The 19,945-nt window shown below is 33.4% G+C and overlaps 3 protein-coding genes across 3 annotated transcripts; all 3 read left to right on the top strand.

Annotated features, from left to right (window-relative positions):
* Positions 1–1,265: 1,265 nt before the first annotated feature.
* LOC107423287 (uncharacterized) lies at positions 1,266–6,506 on the top strand. The gene is made up of 9 exons (XM_016032823.4): positions 1,266–1,738; positions 2,421–2,482; positions 2,928–2,982; positions 4,219–4,317; positions 4,578–4,664; positions 5,020–5,136; positions 5,235–5,327; positions 5,614–5,644; positions 6,122–6,506. Exons 1-9 carry the CDS (start codon positions 1,643–1,645, stop codon positions 6,304–6,306), a joined length of 825 nt encoding a protein of 274 aa, XP_015888309.3. The 5' UTR covers positions 1,266–1,642; the 3' UTR covers positions 6,307–6,506.
* A 583-nt stretch (positions 6,507–7,089) lies between these two features.
* Positions 7,090–8,158, top strand: LOC107423289 (uncharacterized). Its single transcript, XM_016032824.4, has one exon. It carries the CDS (start codon positions 7,364–7,366, stop codon positions 7,874–7,876), a length of 513 nt encoding a protein of 170 aa, XP_015888310.1. The 5' UTR covers positions 7,090–7,363; the 3' UTR covers positions 7,877–8,158.
* A 1,672-nt stretch (positions 8,159–9,830) lies between these two features.
* LOC107423290 (probable E3 ubiquitin-protein ligase LUL4) lies at positions 9,831–15,075 on the top strand. Its single transcript, XM_016032825.4, has 3 exons — positions 9,831–10,731; positions 12,714–13,221; positions 14,661–15,075. Exons 1-3 carry the CDS (start codon positions 10,154–10,156, stop codon positions 14,760–14,762), a joined length of 1,188 nt encoding a protein of 395 aa, XP_015888311.1. The 5' UTR covers positions 9,831–10,153; the 3' UTR covers positions 14,763–15,075.
* Positions 15,076–19,945: the final 4,870 nt, after the last annotated feature.

The raw sequence follows: 19,945 nt of genomic DNA, 5'->3' as shown, positions 1-19,945 counted from the left end.
TTTTCAGCCAAAAACAGACTGAAATGTAACTTTTGAGTTCTGAAATTTCTTAAGTATGTATCTGTCATTTGAAAACTTGTTCTGAGCTGAATGTTTGGACTTTTCTACTTTAGTTATTGCAATATGGAGAAGTTTACATATACGTCAAAATTATGATAAACATGTAAAACCAAAATGACATAAACATGATAGATTTTCACTTTGGCTGCTTATCTAAGTAAAGCAAACAAATTCTTGAAAGAATATCAAGATATTTATCCGCATACAATTTGTATGCACTAATGCATTTTTTTCAATTGGAAACTATAAAAAATAAAAATAAAAAAGTCCTGATTTAGCCTAGATTTCAATGGTCGCTTACTCAAATAGGACTTACATTGAGTTCTAGATTTGTAGGAAAGAACTCTTGGAAGAGTTTATTAACCAAAGTTAAATGTTAACGTTTTATTTATTTTCATCTAATAATGTCCATTTATTTGTTTTTATGAATTTTATTGATTAAGCTATGATGTTACAACAAATTGGTTTCCAGTGTATGATGGCATTAATTTAAGAGGTTGGAATCCCAATCAATAAAGTTGCATGCATTGTTAGCCCAAAAAAAAAAATGTTGCATGCATGAAAGATGGTGACTGAAATGAGGCTAATGCTTTGAATTTTGTGTGCTTATTAATTAACCCCTCAAGGACATTGCAACTCTCGAGTGTGAAACTACACCATCCCATCCCACCTTTAATGCAAATAAATAAATAAATATTAGGAAAATCACAAACCTTTTTTTTAGCCCAGATTGAAATTAATTGGACTTTAAATTTTTAGCCCATTATATATATATATATATATCAAAGCCTAGCCCTTTAACGTGGGCCTTAAAAATGTTCATGAGGCTCGTAGAGTTGGGTTGCCTCTTGATCTTGGATCAAATCTGCAAAACCAGGCATTGAAAACATGCATGAATATTATATTATTATTATTATTATTTTATTTGTTTTGGATAAGAAGATTAAATAGGGGAATATAAATATATATAATAAATATATATTATCTTCTCACGCTCATCGGAACTGTATTATATAAAATATTCTAGGTCTAAATAAAAAAAGTGATACAGAGACACAGGCTAATTTTAATTAGTAGATTAAAAAGGAATAAATAATTAAAGAAAGACAAGAGAATGTGTTTTTATAAAGACCAGAGAATTTTATTATTTGATTAAAAATGTTTAAAAAAATATTTTTAGAAAAAGAAAAAAAAAAAAAAAAAGAAGTAAAATTTAACCCCCCGTGTGAACACGTCTTCAACACTGAGCCTGTGACGCCAAATTCTGAAAACCAGAAAGCGATAAAAAGAGAATTTTTTTCTCTGCTTTGCGCTTATTCAGATTTTCCCAAATTCTCAATTCCCCAAAAATCCTAATCGAACTCCAAAAGCAAAATCCAAACTCAAAAGATTGATAAAGTTTGGAGCTTTATTATTATCTTTGATGGGCTAAATTGAGAGTTAAAAAGCTTACATTTTTGCTGCCGTAGCCCCAAATCTGGCAAACCTTGGGGGATTGAGACCTCGCTTGTCGCTGAAGCAAGCTCAACCAGACTACGAAGACGACGACGAGGAGTGCAGACCTTGGCGTCGCAGGCTTTCTATGGCTTTTACTTGGGGTTCTGCGCTCAGGATCGCCCTCCTCCTCCTCGTTGTTGCCGCTGTAGTAACCGCATGTTATACTCTCCCTGTTGAAAAGGTCTGGTTTTTTTCATTTGTGGTCTATTTGATTTTCATCTTTTAAGTCTCTGAATTCATCTGGGTCTCTTCAATTCTCACTTTTTAATAAGTCTCTGTATTCGTTTGATTGATTGGTATGTTTTTGTGAATTTTTTTTTTTTTTTTTGACATTTGATTTTGATAATTTGCTTATGGGTGTTCTCCATATTTGTTTACCGTGGCATTTTCTAGAGCTATCTGAGTTGCTTCTATATGTTTGTTATTTATGGAGGAATTTGATATTTGAAACTAGTGTTTTTCTCTTAGATCATTTGTTGCTTTGCCAGTAACTTAGGCTCTTTGGCTAAACTAATTTATGGCATCGGACTCTTTTTAGAAAATCACCGTAAGCAAGTTTAGCATAATGTAGGGGAACATAATTGGATGAATTGTGATACCAGTTTTAGTTCTTACATTATATTAATATTGTTTGGATACCTGCAATGTGTAGTTCTATGTTGATACACTATTAGGGATCTACCTTGGCATAGTGATACTCTTTCCATATAATTTAAAATTTACAACATAAGATGATTTCTCTTTGTAGTGCCGGATTGGGGATTTTGGTGGATGTTGTTTTCGTGACATTTTGATGTCAAAATTCTTTCAGCATCTTATTTGGTATGCTAACATTTTCTGTACGGTTGAATTGATTCCTACAGATTTTGAAGGACTTTTTACAATGGGTTGACAAAGATCTAGGACCCTGGGGTCCCTTTGTGCTGTAAGTATATTATAACTTTCTAATGTTTGTATCCCATCATGAAGTATCATGAAGCCAAAACCTGCTCTACTATGACAATTTTATTTCCGATCAGTTGAAACCACCATGGAGTTGTCAAAACTGACTATATGACTGCAAAGTTTCGTTGCTTATCATAACTTATAAGTTTTATGATATTTGGCTTGCATATTTGAACGCCATGGTTAAAATGATGCCAGTTTTCTCACATAATTCTAATATCAATGCTAGAAAGCTTTTTTCGCATTGTACTGTCGTTAAAATCTGAGGTAACAAAATTTCATGTTTAAAGTCCTTATAGATCAGACCAATAATTAGGGTTCTAAGAGATAAAGCACACATTCAATTTAGTTAAATTGTAATGTCTTGATGCTGAAATTTTATTATTTCTCACTTTTTAATGTATATTTCTTTGGGTGCTATGCAGCGCTGTTGCTTACATTCCTCTAACTGTCTTGGCCGTTCCAGCTTCAGTACTTACTGTAAGCACTAACTTTTGTTCCTTAAGCTTTAGTTAATGCTGTGACCACCCTGTAATTTCTAGTAAAATGATGACTTATTTGTGTTTTCCCTTCTACTTAGATTGTCTTTTATCATTAAATGCTTTAGATCACATCATTGCCTAGAATGCCTATTGTTACTTGAAAAACTTCCATAAATTATGTTTCTCTTCCTAGCTTATTGAGTTGGAACATGTATCTTGCATGGCTTTTCAGACGTGGTAATGACGTACCTGATGGCTTTTCAACACTCATCTGTTTGTTTCTACCAAATTAAGTAATTTTTACCATGGAAGATTTAAAGAACAGAGATGGTTGCTAAATTTTTTTTGCATATTGTTGAGAATAATAATTGATTGCTTGAATGAGTTGTCTTGCTGATAACTTGAGGTGTACTGGAGATTTGAGGCTACAACCTTGTTTCTAGATTATTTTGTAGTTTGAAATTAAGGCTTTTGCAAACAATTAAGTCTTACCATCTGTGAATGCATATATGATAAGGATTTGCTACCCAGATTGTACCTTTTCAATATCTTCCTGCTTCTTAAGGGTCCATTTGGTATAGCTGATGAAAGTAGAGCTTTAGTTCGTAGAGCTTTGTATATTAGATCTTTTTGAAAAAAAAAAATTTATTAAAAAGCTAATAAGTGTTTGGTTATAAATAAAAAAACTGCATTAAATGCTCATTAAGCTGTATTAAATACTTATTAAATTTCCATATAAAGTAAAAAAAGAGCTTTTTTAGAGAAGCTCAAAATTTGAGCTTCTTTAAAACAGCTTAAAAAAATTCATTTTTTGATCAATAAGTACGTATTGACTTTTGCCAAACACCTCTATTTTTTGATAAAAGAGCTTTTGACCCTCAAGTAGAGCTTTTCAACCAAAAAAAAGCTCTGCCAAACAGACCCTAAGATACTTAAGATGCTAGGAAATTGAGTTCATGAATGCAAGCTTCCTTGGTTTGCCGATAACTTAAATAATCCAATCCTACTTTGTTTTAAAATGAATTTCTTTTAATTTAAGTTTGCATTATTGTTTCTCCAAGTGATCCGCACTTTTTGTCTACGGTAGCATTTACACGTATTTTTCAAAGTCTTCTGTTTTTAAATTTTGTCCTATTTTCTTTCTCATTATTTTCTGCCCCATATGTGGTCGATGTGAGGACAAAATTTCAATTTGACATGCAACCTTGTGTGGTATTTGTTCTCAATCTGTCAGCTGGGTGGTGGTTATCTTTTTGGGCTGCCTGTGGGCTTTGTAGCTGACTCCATTGGTGCTACAATTGGCGCTGGGGCTGCATTTGTTCTTGGTAGAACTGTAAGCTTCTGAACCCTTGTCATGACCTTTAAGAAATGTGCTGTATTACCAGGGAAGAACACCAGTTTATCTGTATTTGAAACCAAAAATGTGTTATCCTTTAACCTATCATTCTCCTTTACAGTTTAAGCATCAATGAATGAAAGGATCTTGCATAATGGTCACTGAAAGTTTGCTCTTGGAGGCGTGCATATATCTTCCTGTTAGTCTTTGATTATTATATGTTTATCTGTGTACCTTTCTCGGAAACTCCCATGCAGATTGGCAGATCATTTGTTGTTTCAAAGTTGAAGGATTATCCACAGTTCCGCTCAGTTGCAATTGCAATTCGGAAGTCTGGCTTTAAGGTTTGTGATTTCTTTAAACATATGTGACCTTTGCAAATGGGATGTCATGTTATTGATATGTACATCTATCCATATTGCTTGGTGCAAAAATGTTGACAGCTGAGGCTTTTAATGGATTTCAAAATGAGATACTGATCTTAGCTTAGCATCTTGCTGGAAGTCAATACCACATTGCTCCTGTTAGATGCCTTGGCTCGTTAGTGACAACTAACTTTATATTCTCTGCTGAAAGATTAAAGAGAGGCAGTAGCTTATATTTCTCACTCCATTTTTTTTTTTTTTTTGGTTTTTTTGGGCTACTGACAATCAATATTGTATCCCTCAACCTTTCATTTTTTTTTTTTTTTTTTCACAGATCGTCTTACTGCTTCGGCTCGTTCCCTTACTCCCGTTTAGCATGTTGAATTACCTTCTGTCAGTAACTCCCGTTCCAGTTGGAGAATACATGCTGGCTTCATGGTTAGGAATGATGGTATCTTCTTCCTTCTTGAGCTATTATCAAAATTGATTCATATTGAGAGTGATTCCTTTAATGTGGTATGTTAATGCTTTAAACATGGTTCCATACAGCCAATAACACTTGCCCTGGTATATGTTGGAACAACTCTCAAAGATCTTTCTGATGTGACACATGGGTGGAGTGAGTTTTCAAAAACTCGTTGGGTAAGAGACTAAGCCATTTCCTTTTCATACTTTCCATCTTGCTAGAATTGCTACTTTTTGAATTGACCTTGTCTCATTTATTGAAACATAGGCAAGAAGCTTATAGGTTTGCCTTATGAGCACCCCTATTCTAAGGGTGTATGTATAGTTACAATTCTGTTACTTCATGTGCCTTGTAAGGTGCTTAGAGGGAACATTTTATACATATTGAATTTAGAGATGCAAATTGAGTTTGCATCTCCTTGTCTCCATTCTGATCTATGTTCACTTGTTTATGGTGATGCAGGCACTTATTATACTGGGCCTTGTGGTATCTGGTAAGTTGAAATCCTGGCTCGGCAGCATGAAACCCACACTTTATAAAATAGATCTACCAAAATATGATAGAATATGAAATGTAGCAGAGTATTAATTACATGTGCATGTAATATGCTACATGACATGCCAACCCAAATTTTCAGATCAAAAGAAAGATAGTCATTTCACTAAAAAAAGATGATTAAAATTTCTAGTTGAAATGGAGGATTAACATGCCAAGCTAAACATCTTTTATCCTTTTTCTGCTTATAAAATTGTTAGTAGGGATATCCTTTCTCTGCTTACAAAAATATAAGTAAGAATGCCAGTTGCATTAATCGAGTTAAATAACCAAGAGAATCCCAAAAGAAATAAGGAAAGGAATAAACAGTGAGACAAACTGGATCTGATATTTAAAAAGAAAAAGTTGAATGCTAGACCAACCTGAATCTTGAAGTTAGTAACATTTGGTTGTTTCTTTTGGGCTTTGTGTGCAGTTGTTCTAATGATCTGTGTTACGAAAGTCGCCAGGGCTGCTTTAGAAAAAGCTTTGGCTGAAGATGAGGATATTGAAGACTTCTTAGAACCAGCTCAGTTACCCATTGTGGATGAACATGCTGTGGATCTCAACCGGCCTCTCATAATCAAGATAGACGAATCTCAAGACAATCATGAAAAATGAAGATCTGTGCACTGTGATCTTTTGTAAATTGTTACTACTACATGTATTTGATGCATTTTATTTATGATTTGTACAGATACCTTTTCTTTTAGAAATTTAATTTTGGATCCCTTAACTGAACTTACAAAATACAAAAGAGTATATAGTGTAGCTTGTTTCTAACTGGGACGCAATAAAGGTTGTAAGAAACCATTGTACCACGCGTATTTGTCTTCGATTATTTTATTTAATGTTTTATTCAGCCATTTGAAATTCAAATATAAGAACATCAAGAGCAGTATTCTGATTATAGTGGACTACTTGTGAATATTTTATTTACATTAACCTTATTAATACACACTCAGTATTACAAATTTGTGCATACGTCCATGGTGGTCCTAACTACCCATTATTTTATATCCCACCCCCCCCACACCCCCCCCCAAAAAAAAAAAAAAAATCAACAGCAACTGGTCCTTTCAGTCCAAAATCCAAATTAGATCGTCACTGCTTACAGAGGCTGGAAAAAAAGATTTGCGGGGAGCAAAATATAAAAAAGTAAGTTGCTTTGAAACTTGAACAGGAGTAAATCAAAAGTTTTCCAATGATAAAAGAGGAAGCAACATCAATGCATGTGAAAACCTCATCATGAAAGTTTTTTAAAATGCATTGTTTGTGGGTACCATTCAATGTTCATTTTCTTAGTCCCTCCAAAAACAAAGGAAAATCCAAATCTTTCCCCATTTTCATAAAAATTTGATTGCCCATTTCTTAATCTTTTCTACCGTCTGTTGTTGAATTTTTGGGTATTGGGGTCCCTACCAATTCCTTAATGGAAGGGCTATTAATATTCCAACTTGTTAAAAGTTACCATCACACAACAACTCCATGGTTAACCATGCAGTCTCACAATCAGAACCGCAAGAAATGATTACCACCCTCTTCATAACCTAAAAAATCACAGCCATTTGATTTGCAAAAGGCCCAAAAAAAATGAAAATGAACAATCTTTTTTATACAGACTACAAAGATCGTTAGTTCATATATTGCAACAAAAAAGAAAAAGAAAAAAAAAAAAATGCATGCCGTCTTGAAGTCTAAGGTTACCAAAAAGTTGAAGTCCCTCTCAGGGAAAATGCAAGGATTCTCCATCTTCCCAATTGGAGGTTGCTTTGATGGTTGCAGAGACCATAGCAGAGCAGCAGGATTTGGAACCAGGATCTGGAACCTAAGTGACAAGCCTGTGGACTTGCAGATAAGGGTTGGCTCAATATTGAAGAAGATTCACACAGTGAAACCAGGCTCTTCAAAAAGATTGAAATGCAAAAGCATATATAAAGCTTATATGCCTGGAAGGAATGGAAAGAATGGAGATGGTGCCGTTGGAATGAAGAGCTTGCTTTACTACTATGATGAAACTTGTCACCCTTATGTTTGGATACATGATACTGGTGGCGATAGCTTGAGAATGGTTAAGCAACAGTATATTAGTCTTGAGGATTTGAGGGATTGTTCAGAGATTAGAATCTTTAGAGATCATCAAAGAGGCTGCATATCAGTTAGGAAGAAAACCAGACCAGATCTTTGCTGATCTTTTTACCTCATTTTTCTTATTAAAAAAAAAAAAAAAAAAAAACTCTCTTTGATTGTGAGTTTGAATATGTTTCAGTCTCTTCTTTTTTTATATGTTGTTTTTGCTTTTTGTTGTGTGTATTTGAAGAATTCAGATGCTAAGGTCGTATTATCACAACAAAATATGTACCAAAAGAGTTATACTGAGTGAAATTAGTGCAGGTGTTGGGGTCTCTCTGGTTTTGTCACTAACATGTATCAATATCCCTTGTTTGGAAATGAAAGTCTTACATATCTTTTCTGTTTGGTCTTTGAGAAAATTATTGGGAGAGGAAAGAAAAAGAAGGAAAATATTGAACTTTTGCATTGGATTTTACCATTTATGTTGCAATTACAAATTCATAACTATAGTTTACTGGGGGTAATGAATTCTGTGTAATCTATGCAGTTTCTTGGAAAAGACAGAATAAATTAGATTTTTATACGTATCTTTCGCTTGAATCCAATGTAAGCCATTAATTTTAGGAAATTTATTCCATTTGGTTGCTGATTTTGCACAGAAATCCACAGCAAGCTGAGCAGTCTGAAAATGTCAAAAGGATATTGGATTGCTGATTTTATTTGTAAAGTCAAATAATAGAAGTAATTTTGTCTTGCATAAAAGGTAGGTAAAAAAAAAAAAAAAAGAAAAGAAAAAAAAGGGACATTGACAGCTATATAAATCCACATACAGATTGGTTTATGTCATCTGATGCCTACAGAATACCTGTTTCTTTTGTCCTGTTATTATCTTAAGCTTTTGGTGATTGAATTTGGAGTGAGACAGTTCAACTGGATAACAAATTATCATCCTAATTAAAGATCACAATATGATTGGATGTCCCCCAAAACTTGTGTTTGAAGAATTACTTACCAAATCAAAACAAAAAAGAAAAGTAGAAAAGAAAATTTAATACCCTCAATCTTATATAGTCCTAATAATATAAGCATGACCATTTTGGGTGAGAATTGATGAAGCGCAACAAGTCCTCATGGTGATCATAGCACATGATAGTATTTAGTTGAATGGCAAGTTGGAGTGATAATTAGTGTTAGTGTAGCAGTTAGTATGCACATCCCATTTTTCAATTTTTGATTCAGAATGGATAACAAAGACACATGATTGTTGTCAGTGCATGAGTCATGAACATATATTGAAATAGTGGATCACTTTTTCTTCTTTTTTTTTTCTTTTTTTTTTTTTTTCAAATTGAAATGGTGGATCACTTATGACAGTTCAATAAGGTGTACATATATATAATATATAGGAGAAGACTACGGTATACACATATATAGTAAAATTGATTCTGTTTTTTTTTAAACTTTGATTTTAGTTCGGATCTTCATGTGGACAGATTGCACCATAGTATTTATATATATATATATATCCCACCTAATGTAACAAAATTTCATATTATGATCTTTTTTCTTTTTTTTTTCTATTTCATTTTATGACTCGTAAATCAGATCCTTTTGCGTTATATGTGATTAGTATTTGTAAATTAGATCTGAATCTGTCAGAGTTTAAAATAAAATAAAAATTAACGAATGGAGCATTGTTATCATTGATGAAAGAACTATATTGATATTTTTTTATCCCTTATTATAAAACATATGTTTATATGTCTGCTAGGTAGTATAATTTTAATGAACAAACTTGTGACCAAACCTATTATTTTAGACCAATAACAAAATTAAATATACAAATGCACTTTTTGGCTTCATCTAATAGACCAATTATGCAAAAACACCACTTACCCAAATCAAGTTGAAGAAACTTTTCCTTTCCATAAAAAAGAAAAAAAAAATGTTGAAGAAACTTTTCAGCAGTCACCAAAAATATAAAATGTAACCTAAGCAAAACTTTTGTTAAAACACAAGGACATAAAAACGCCCTTGTAATTAACGGTTTCAAGTTTACATTAAAACCGAGAAATGGCATAGCGTTTTCAGAAGAAAACGCTCTCTCAGAAGCGCTTTTCGGACACGTTAACGACATAAACGCGCTCACGACCAGACCAAACACAAACCCGATACGCCGTTGAAATGAAAAAAAGAAAAAGGTCAAAGGGAGCCTCTGTTTCGTCAATTACACACCAAAGCTCTAGACTTTTCACCGCCTAAAAACCCAAAAAAACAAAAATTTGCAGGGAAAATTTCATAAAAAAAGAGCAGTCAAATCCCTCATCTACTTTCCCTTTTTCCCTTTGCCTTCCCACCATATCTTCTTCCATCTGTGTCTTTGTTTCTATGAGAGATGGGAATTTCATGGAGTGGCAGAAGAAGAAACAACTATTACCAACACCACCCACCTCCTCTTCCACCTCCACCACCACCACCACCGCCACCACCTCCTCAATACCTCCCTTCTTCTTCATCTTCTTCATCTTCCCACTATTACTCCCCAGATTCTCCTTCTCTTCCTCCCCCTGCTCCCCCCCATGCCTATGTCTTTGCCAATACCTCCACTCCTTATCCAGCCCCCCACAATATTTACGCTACTTACCCACCTCCTCCACCTGCTCATAGTCATACCCATTATTGTTCTGGTGGGTATTGTGCCCACAACTATGGAAACTCTGTGATGGGTCGGTTTAATTACCCTCCTCCTTATTATGCTAATCAGGCTGGTGGGGTTTGGCCTTCGTTTCGTCCTCCAATGGGTCAGCAGCAGCAGCCGCTGACTGTGCCTCCACCTTATGTTGAGCATCAGAATGCGAAGAAGGTCAGGAACGATGTGAATGTTCACAAGGATACGTTGAGGCTCGAGGTGGATGAACAGAATCCTGATCAGCATTTGGTCTCTTTCGTTTTTGATGCGTTATATGATGGGAGGTAGACAAGTCTGTTCCTTTTCCTTCTGTTAGTTGCTTTTGGTTCTTGAATTGGCATTGTATGGGTTTGATGTTGAATATCTGTTGTCTGCTTTGGGAGGGTTGTTTGTGTGATTTTGGAATTGGGCTTTGATTATTTCATTTGGTTGTTGAGATGTAGAGTGGTTATTGCTTATAAATTTTGAATCTTTATGGTTACTGGGATTTAGGAACATTTACTATAAAATGCTATAACCTTATAAGAAGCTTGTTCAACAATGTCACTACGTTGGGACTTGGGGGTTTCCTTGCATTTTAGATAGTGTATATGCATTGTTATAATGCAGGAAAAAGATGACTACAGAAAAACAAATGCGTGGTTTTGATTTCAGTATAAGCTATGTAACTATAGCACTGGAGCACTATAGCAGCACTGCCAACCTACCAGAACAAAAGAAAGAGGGAAAAAAATAAAGAGAAAAGGTAGCTGTGCTTAGATGAATTAAATGGATAAACTGGAATACTGTCATGGAATTTTGATTTAATGATTTCATCAAATTCTGGCTAATGGGTTTTAATAATTGGTGGTTTTTATGGATGCCAGTTAATGTATTCACGTTTGAGTGTTGGGATGAAGAATGTGCGATTCATGTGTTCACCTTATTATCTTTCCTATGATTAGGTTTTTTGTCCTGGAAAATTTTCCAATTCTGACCCATGGCTTGTCAAAAAGGTGAAGGCTGAGCTACCTTTCTTCATCATGTTTGGTTGTTTAGTATGAATATTGAATTTCAGAGACAGTTTTTCTATAATGTGGATAATAAATGCATTAGTTTCTCAATTCTTGCAATTTAGTAGATAGTCTGTTTCTACACTCCTGTCCTTCTATTTAAAGCCTTTTAGCTAGAACCTGGTTCTGCTTTCCCAAAAATAGCTATCTCGGTTGTCAGCATGTGTTATATTTTATTTGTCTGCACTAGCTATTATTTGATCTTCTATTTTTAACATATCGGCAAATTTCTTTTTGCCACTTCCAAACTTATATTGCTGCTAGCAATTGTTTCATATAGTTTCTTGTTACATTTGAAAAAGAATATTAAAGGAGGCTTTGGAAAGCAATCATAAAACTAGCGTGTTTCAGTTCTGTTAAAACTTAAATGTAATGCTCTTGATATGCATTTGAAAGGCTACTACAGTAAGGGCCACTTTAGAATCATTTTTCTACCTTTGTATTAGTATCCATTGTTTTATTAACTTCATTTTAAAGCACTATTTGAAATGAAAATATATCTTGATCTGCAGTTCCTTTTGTGGCATGGCAGATGAAATTAGCATTATCCTATTTGTTTTTAATTTTTATAAATTTGAATATAGTTGCAAGAAGATCTTTAAAAACATCAGTTACCAATTATTTACTTGTTCAAGTTGTCTTTAATAAAAATTTAAAAGTACCATGTGAAGCAGCGTTAGGTCTATAATAAGTCAGTAGTGTTACAGAAAACGGTGCTCAATCAGGTCCTTCAAGCATTTCTCATATTGTATTTTGGGAGGACTAATCTGATTAGGTCTTGCATTCAATGATCAAGGGTTCCTGAGAACGTGTTTTTAGTTGTTTCTAAGTTTACAAATTTTCACCTAAACTCAACTTGAACCATTTGTAAGCCAACATGAACTGAAAGTTTTACATCAACTTTCACAGTCCATAGTTCCACCTATACCACAGGCACAAGAACCATACTTGTTAAAAGGCCCTACCCTACCCAAACCAACGGACTTAACATCTCTAATGAGCCCCCACTTCAGCCTGACCAGGTTTTCCCCTTATAGCTGTAATTTGGCAACGAACATATTTATCCATCCATCTGTATTTGCACATGGTGTATGTGTATATGTGCGTGTGCAAGAAATATATTTGTAAAGTTAAAACTATTACAAAATCTGCTTCTTATACTAATATATTATTATTATTATTATTATTTTCTGATTGTGTCTTCTAATTTACAGCATTACTATTTTCTACTTTGCAAAGGAAGAGCCAAACTGTAAATTTGTTCCACTTTACCCAGATGCATATATGCCAGTGAAAATATCCTTTCAGAAAGGACTAGGCCAGAAATTCCGTCAGCCCTCAGGAACAGGCATTGACTTGGGCTTCTTTGAGTTGGATGACCTCGCAAAACCATCCCCAGGAGAAGATGTATATCCTCTTGTAATATCTGCTGAGACAAGTTTGCCACCTGATTTAGACGAACATGTTAGTGAGACTATGCAAGATACATCCCCTCATATGCAGATTACTCAAGCTGTTCTAGAGAAGAACAATGGTGATCCTTTCCAAGTGAGAGTAATAAGACAGATATTGTGGATTGATGGAGTTCGCTATGAGCTCCGTGAGATATTTGGAATTGGAAGCTCGGCAGTGGAAGGCTTTGATGACAATGATCCAGGGAAGGAATGTGTTATTTGCATGACTGAACCTAAGGATACGGCCGTGCTACCTTGCCGACATATGGTGAGTAAATCTTGGATTCTTTATCATATTAAACCTAAGAGCCAGTTGCCAAAATATAGCTACATTTTGGTGATTCTGCAATTGTTCAGGATGCTTGCTATATTGTTAAAAGTAATGATCAGCAAATCTCAAACCATTGTGCTTGAGCATGTTTGATGGTGGATGGTGCACCTAGGCACATAAGCTTGAATACTTTCATCCACTATATAACATTATTTGGATCCCGCACGGAATTGGTATAACCTTCCAAGTTCGCATGGCTGGTTAGTGGAAGTATACATGATAGACAAAACAGTGAGGAAGTGAGGAAGTTGGATGATACATTATTTGACTCTGGCTTCTGTTGTGCTTTGTGTTTATCTTTCATCTTGTGCTATTTCAAAGTTGTTAGTTGGCTCTTTGGGGGCCACATTGCCAGATTTTGTCTCTTCTCAAGAAGAGAATTTTGACAACTCTATGCAATAAGTCCTTTTGAAAACTCTCTAAGAGGTGAAAAAAGATGTTGATGTAGGACAGATAGGGTAGAAAAGAAATAGAAAAAATTAAAGATAGGATTTTAGCATCACACTAGAACAAGTTTAGGAATCACTCCCAAATCCCTAGCCATCACACCTAGTTTTGGTTTTCAGTAGACTTCACAGTTAATTTTAGTTTGCATCACACAAAACCAGAGAAAATAATGTCAGAAAAATATTTGTATTATTAATCAACTGTTTCATAGGGTTATAGAGATCACTATTTATAATAAAACCACCTAACAACATAAGAAAACTAAAATAATAGGTTTAATAAGGAAACTAAATAATAAAAGTTCCTAAAAAAATAAAGCAACTAAAATAATAAAATAACTCTAATTAAATAAGGAAGCTAGATTAAACTAAAACTATTTGGATCCTTAAAGGTCCCAAATAGCCCATCTTCATCCTAGATCATTCCAAATCAAATTTGGGCCTTAGAATTTGGTTTTCCCCTCATTTCATAAGTTTTCAAAAAATGTTTCCATCTTGCATCAATTGCTTGTTTCCATCCTGCATCAGACGTACTTCCTGGTTAGCACAGAGTTTTTAGAATCTTCACTGGTTGGGTATATATGATGAAGCAAGCTTGGTTACTTTTTCCACCATCTTTTTGCTTTGACTCTTGCCTTTGTGACGTAAATGGGTTTGTTCTCAACATGTATGTTGTATTTTCCAGTGTATGTGCCGAGAATGTACGCAAGAATCATAGTTTTAAGAAGATGTGCTTCTACTAGGTGAAAAAAAACTCTCTAATAGGTGAAAAAAGATGTACTTCTTGGTTAATACAGAGTTTTAGAAGCTTCGCTGGTTGGGTATACATGATGAAGCAAGCTTGGTTATTTTTTCACCATCATTTTGTTATGACTCTTGCGTTTATGGTGTTAATGGGTTTGTTCTCAACATGTATGTTGTGTTTTCCAGTGTATGTGCAGAGAATGTGCTCAAGAGTTGAGGCTTCAATCAAACAAATGCCCCATTTGCCGCCAACCTATTGAGGAACTTATAGAGATCAAGATAAAATAGTGGTAATAGGTGATATTTTTTCGCCATGGGAAGTTGATTCATGGTACGACTGGGAAGACTTTTTGTTTATTTGTGTCTGTTTTTACTTTTTTCTTTTTCCTCTTTTCCTGTATATTATAATTTTTATATTGTTTTCCTGATTGTTATGTGATATGTTACATACAGCAACTCAAATCATACTTCATTAGCCTTATGTATATGCACAGTATACATGGTGTAAACCATTAGCTCATCCAACACTTTTGGCCATAGGCAATTTGTTTAATACTTGCATATTTGATATATAAATAAGCCTTTTTTTTTTTTCCCTCCAGTATTGCCTGTTATACTTTGTACTAGCACTTCCATATTTTTCATATTTGATTTTTCTTTCTACTCGACCCTTTTTGGGGTTAAAAGAATTCTTCACATTTTAGCCTTCCTTGGTTGGGTTTCTATTCTTTATTCATACATCTTAAATGAGGGACGGTTGAGAGAGTCAAACATCAAAAAAGAGGGAGGTTAATAAGGCTATTTAGATTAAATGAACATTCTAGGTCTGGGCAAGTAACTTTTTTCTTCTGGACTAACATCCAAGAGAGAGGCTGAGAGAGAATATTTGCCATAGAAGTTAGCATCTAAGGGAGACAAACTGAGAATATATAAAGCTAAGGGTGGGGCCTTAAAGAGTATGTTATCTTTGAACAGATAGAAGAAGATACAAAACTTATGGAATCAAACTAATAATTTTTTGCATCTTATTCAACATTCTTTCCGTATTTGGTCTTTCACCCTTACTGCAGGGTTCACGGAAATGGATCCCCTCAACAAAAAATTATGAGCTCATATTTGCTTAGATACATGTAAATCTACATGGTATAAAGTGCGGGTGTTTGTTCAGAATACTACTGTTAAAATCACGTGGTATTCACCTTAGGAGGGAGAAATTATTGTCAACATTTTCTATAGTAGTCTCTCTTTTCTTTGAATTCAATCATCCTTTAGTATTTGGCAAAAAACACCTTGATCTCACTAACATTTGCTTGATAAGGTTATAGACCAATCTGTAATTCCCTAACCCAATTCCACTTTGAATTCACCAGGGGGTCAGATTAATATTAAACACATGTATCTTTTTTTCTCTTAGTGAATCCAGGCTGGAAACGTAATTTTAGATCCAATATTCATACGCCTCAATTAGGCAGATTAAAACTTATGGGACTGGTTGTGTTTAATCATTTTGAACCATTTTGCTTTAAATTCATTCCCTAAACTGGCGAAATTTCTTTATTGAAAGAGTTTGTAGGCCAAAGCTGTCACATTCCTCATGCCTTTTATATTGAAAGAGAACTGTTAGTGTTTGATTTATGGCAATTACGCAAACAAGGATTGTCTGGGTGGTGTTTATGTAGAGCACCAGCTGTTAACCACAAAATTTTCAAGCCCCCACTTTCTCATTGGTTTTTGTTTCTCTCACGTTTAAGGCAAGTGTACCTCTCAGTGAGGTTACCTAATCTTCTCAGAGTGCTCTATCACATACAGAAGAAGCACCTATAACCTATACTTTTCTCTGAGAGTCCATTTAAGCGTTGCACTTCTTTTATGTCTTCCAATCATACAAGGCTACAAAGCCTAAAATCTATTTCTTTTGCTGTTTTCTCCATTAGCCATTTTATTTTTGAGAAAGTTTTCCTAATAATTCATTTTCATATCATTCATCCTCTAATATTTTAGAATACTTGAGAACTTCCAGGAGTTGCTTTCTGGTTGTCTACCAGTGCAAACATTATTCCTATGGTACATGTGCTTCAAATTTGCAGTTGTGTGGTCCTATTTGCTTGTACATGAAGAAAGAAAAGAAAAAGCATCTAAGAAGGTTCAAGTTCTTTGTAGAAACTTGAAAAGAGTTTTGGAGTAACATTTACATTTGACACACCAGGGAAACGAGGCAAATGTAAGATGGTGCTTGCACTTCGAGCTGCATGTATTGCCCGTTAAGTTCCATTTACATATTTGCTTTTCATTTCTCTGTGGAAAAATGCTATCAGGATCACATAAAGATATATGGAATTCCAAAACTTGTTTTATGATTTTGGAAACAAGTTTAGAATTATTGCAAAGACTTACTGATAGTAGGGAGTCCCCACAAAAAGGTTTATAAAAATGTACCAAAAAAAAGCTTTTTCCCTGAAAGTCAAAACTATTCTACATCTCTAGCTCCATTATTATTTTCCACTTATACACTAAAATCTAGAACCATAGCAAAGAAATATTGCAGAAGACCATGTGGGTATGCAAAACCCATTGAAGCCCTTATGGATGAGATCTAATAAATAGCCTCCTCAATCTGGCATCTGTTTCTATTTTCAATCACCATACATACTTGCATGTGGTGATCATGTGATACCCTCTCATATAAGTGGTAATATCTTTGCATAGTTGCTCAAGTCATTCCCTTAAAGAACCTTAGAGACAAAATAAAATGATGTAATATCAAATCCCAAAATAATAGATAGAAAAATCTTAGATAAGTAAATGTTAACAGACAGTTCAAATGGTAAACGTTATATCATTTCAAATTACAAATCTTATATTGGTTTGTCTTAAAAAATAATTATTGAAAAAGAAAAAGAAAAATTCTCCGTTTATGAATTGAGTCACTAGGATTTGGAACATGGTTTTGCTTAAAACCTAATATGCGAATTAAAGGGTGTTTGTTTCTTTGTGTAAATAAGAAGGAAAGCCATTTGGTTTGCCTTTAATCACCATTGAAACGCGCTTTTAACGGTAAAAGTGACCCTCTTCAATTTCAAAGGTTTAAAAGAGAAAAAAATCAAAATCAAAAACTAAAGGGACAAAAGCCACCAAAGGGTTTATCACGATTTAGGCTTTTAAGGACGACAACAATAATTTGGTTAGAAAAGTAAAAGGAGGGGGTCCATGCTTGTTGAAAAAAAAAAATATATATATATATATATATATATATGTATCCTCAGAAAACGTGATTCTTCTTCTTCATCCCCTCAAAGGGTATTGTTATCTTTACCTAAATGTTCTTAAAGCAAGGCATGATCAACACAAAAGAACTTTATTACTTGCACATTATATATAACACATACAACTTTAGCTTATTTCTTTTTAGAAGCACATAATAATTTAACTGCCCAAGTTTTTCAAATTAATACAATTGGTCATTTGCATTCCTTTTCTCCTGTTTTCTCCAAAGTTTCCTAGAATATTTGCATAAACCATGTACTTTTTAGCCAAAGTTGATCAAACTCCTTATAAACACACTCAAATCAGCAACCCTTTTATTCATATTTCTGAAACTGATATCTTTCTTCTGTGGAAGGGATTCAATTTTTGTTGGCTGATTTCATAAGTTTTCTCAAGCGAAGTAAAAAAGAGCCTAAAAACCCTTTTTCATTGCCTTTATAAATAAATAGGATATATATGTTCATCCATATGTATGGCATTGCTCATCAATGGCTTTGCATTGTTTAGGCGAGGAAACAAGGTTAATATTCTTGGTGTTTTTGTTAGTTGAAGTTCTACTGACAAATTGTGAGCATGTTCAGTGATCTATACGCATGGAAAATGCTGGTTTGGTTGATTTACTATAACCCAGTGTTTATCAATTAAATTAAGAAACTATGAAGTTAAACCAATAATTTAATGGAAATATATATTTGATAATTTCCATTCATTAATTGCTTTAAGACTTGAGCAAACTTTGATTGTTGGTCACCAAGATTTCTAAGATGAGCTGTCTAATTTTTTCTAGAAAGGTTTTAGTTTAGACATAATATATGTGCGTGTCTGAAAACGTTGGTTAATTTTCTAGTAAATTATGTAATTTTTTAAAACAAATTTATGCATTTTGGTTGCTTAAATTTGTTTCAACTTTTTTCCACTAAAGTTTATTTTTTAGTTGTTTTCACTTTCAATATTTTTCGAAGTCCAGTCTGTTCCTTTAAAAGGGGGAAAAATATCGAATTTATAAATATTTTTCTTCTTAAAAAAGCTTTTTTTTTTTTTTTTGTCCAATTTTTAAAAAAGTTTCCTGAATGTCATTACCAACCATAACCCAATTGATTAGAAATACATATATTGATTTTGTGAATCTCAATCATTATTTGGCATATGCCCATTGTGTTTAAAAGTTAATGATTTTATATGTTCCATATTTTTTTATAATGAAAAATAAGTAGGAATACGAAAAGCTATATATATATATATATATATTTTTATTTTTTTTTTAAACTTAATATAATGATAAATATGCCTGTATATGCATATGAATAAATGAGTATTTTTATACCCATTCAATATTCTAGAAGTTGGTAACATTTATTTGTAAATATGTCTGAAAAATTAATATTCTACTCATTAAAATATGACATAAAAAATTAGTCGATTCTAAACTTAATGAACCCAATTAAGATGCATCAAATTCATTGGTAGAGACATAACAATAATTGAAACTATTTTAGCCAAAAAAAAAAAAAGAAAAAAGAAAAAAACAATAATTGAAACTATAGTTTGGAATTTGATTAAACAATCCATTGATATCTATAGAAGCAAAAAGGAAAAAACATCCTACTATCACATTACATTACATATCAATAAATGTTATTCCAAATAAACAATTTTGTTCTTCCTGAATATCTCTAAGAATTGAATTAATATTATGATATTTTTGGAGAAAGAAAACAAAAATAAAAATATTTGGTTTGAAGTTTTTGTGGGGGTATCTATCTTTAAACAAAATTGTTGAGAATTCCACTCAACAAGTAAAAGATATTAAATCCCATGTATAACAAAATGAGTAAGTAATTTGATATATTACCAAAAACAAAAACGAGTGAGAAATTTGGTAGCAGAGGAGTTTGAAATTAATTAGTGAGAGCTGGTGAATGACAGTTCAGTTCATGTTCTTGAGCGGATGAAGCTCAAGAAAACAAAATTCCAAGAAGGGTATAATGGTAAGTGAAAAAAAAAAGTTTAACATATAATAAGAAAACTGAAAATGTAAAAAAATAAAATATATAAAATAATAAAAAATTAAAATTTATTAAGAAACCACCTAAGTACCTCCACAACCATTAAATGGCAATATTTATTGTATCCCCACCCAATACCCAATTTGAGTATAGAAAAGTCTGACAAGAGTTTTCATTCAAATCTGGTGATAATAATTATCA

The sequence above is a fragment of the Ziziphus jujuba genome, chromosome 3 (assembly GCF_031755915.1).
Source record: "Ziziphus jujuba cultivar Dongzao chromosome 3, ASM3175591v1".
In the NCBI taxonomy this organism is placed as follows: Eukaryota; Viridiplantae; Streptophyta; class Magnoliopsida; order Rosales; family Rhamnaceae; genus Ziziphus; species Ziziphus jujuba.
This window is presented reverse-complemented; position numbering and strand designations above follow the sequence as displayed.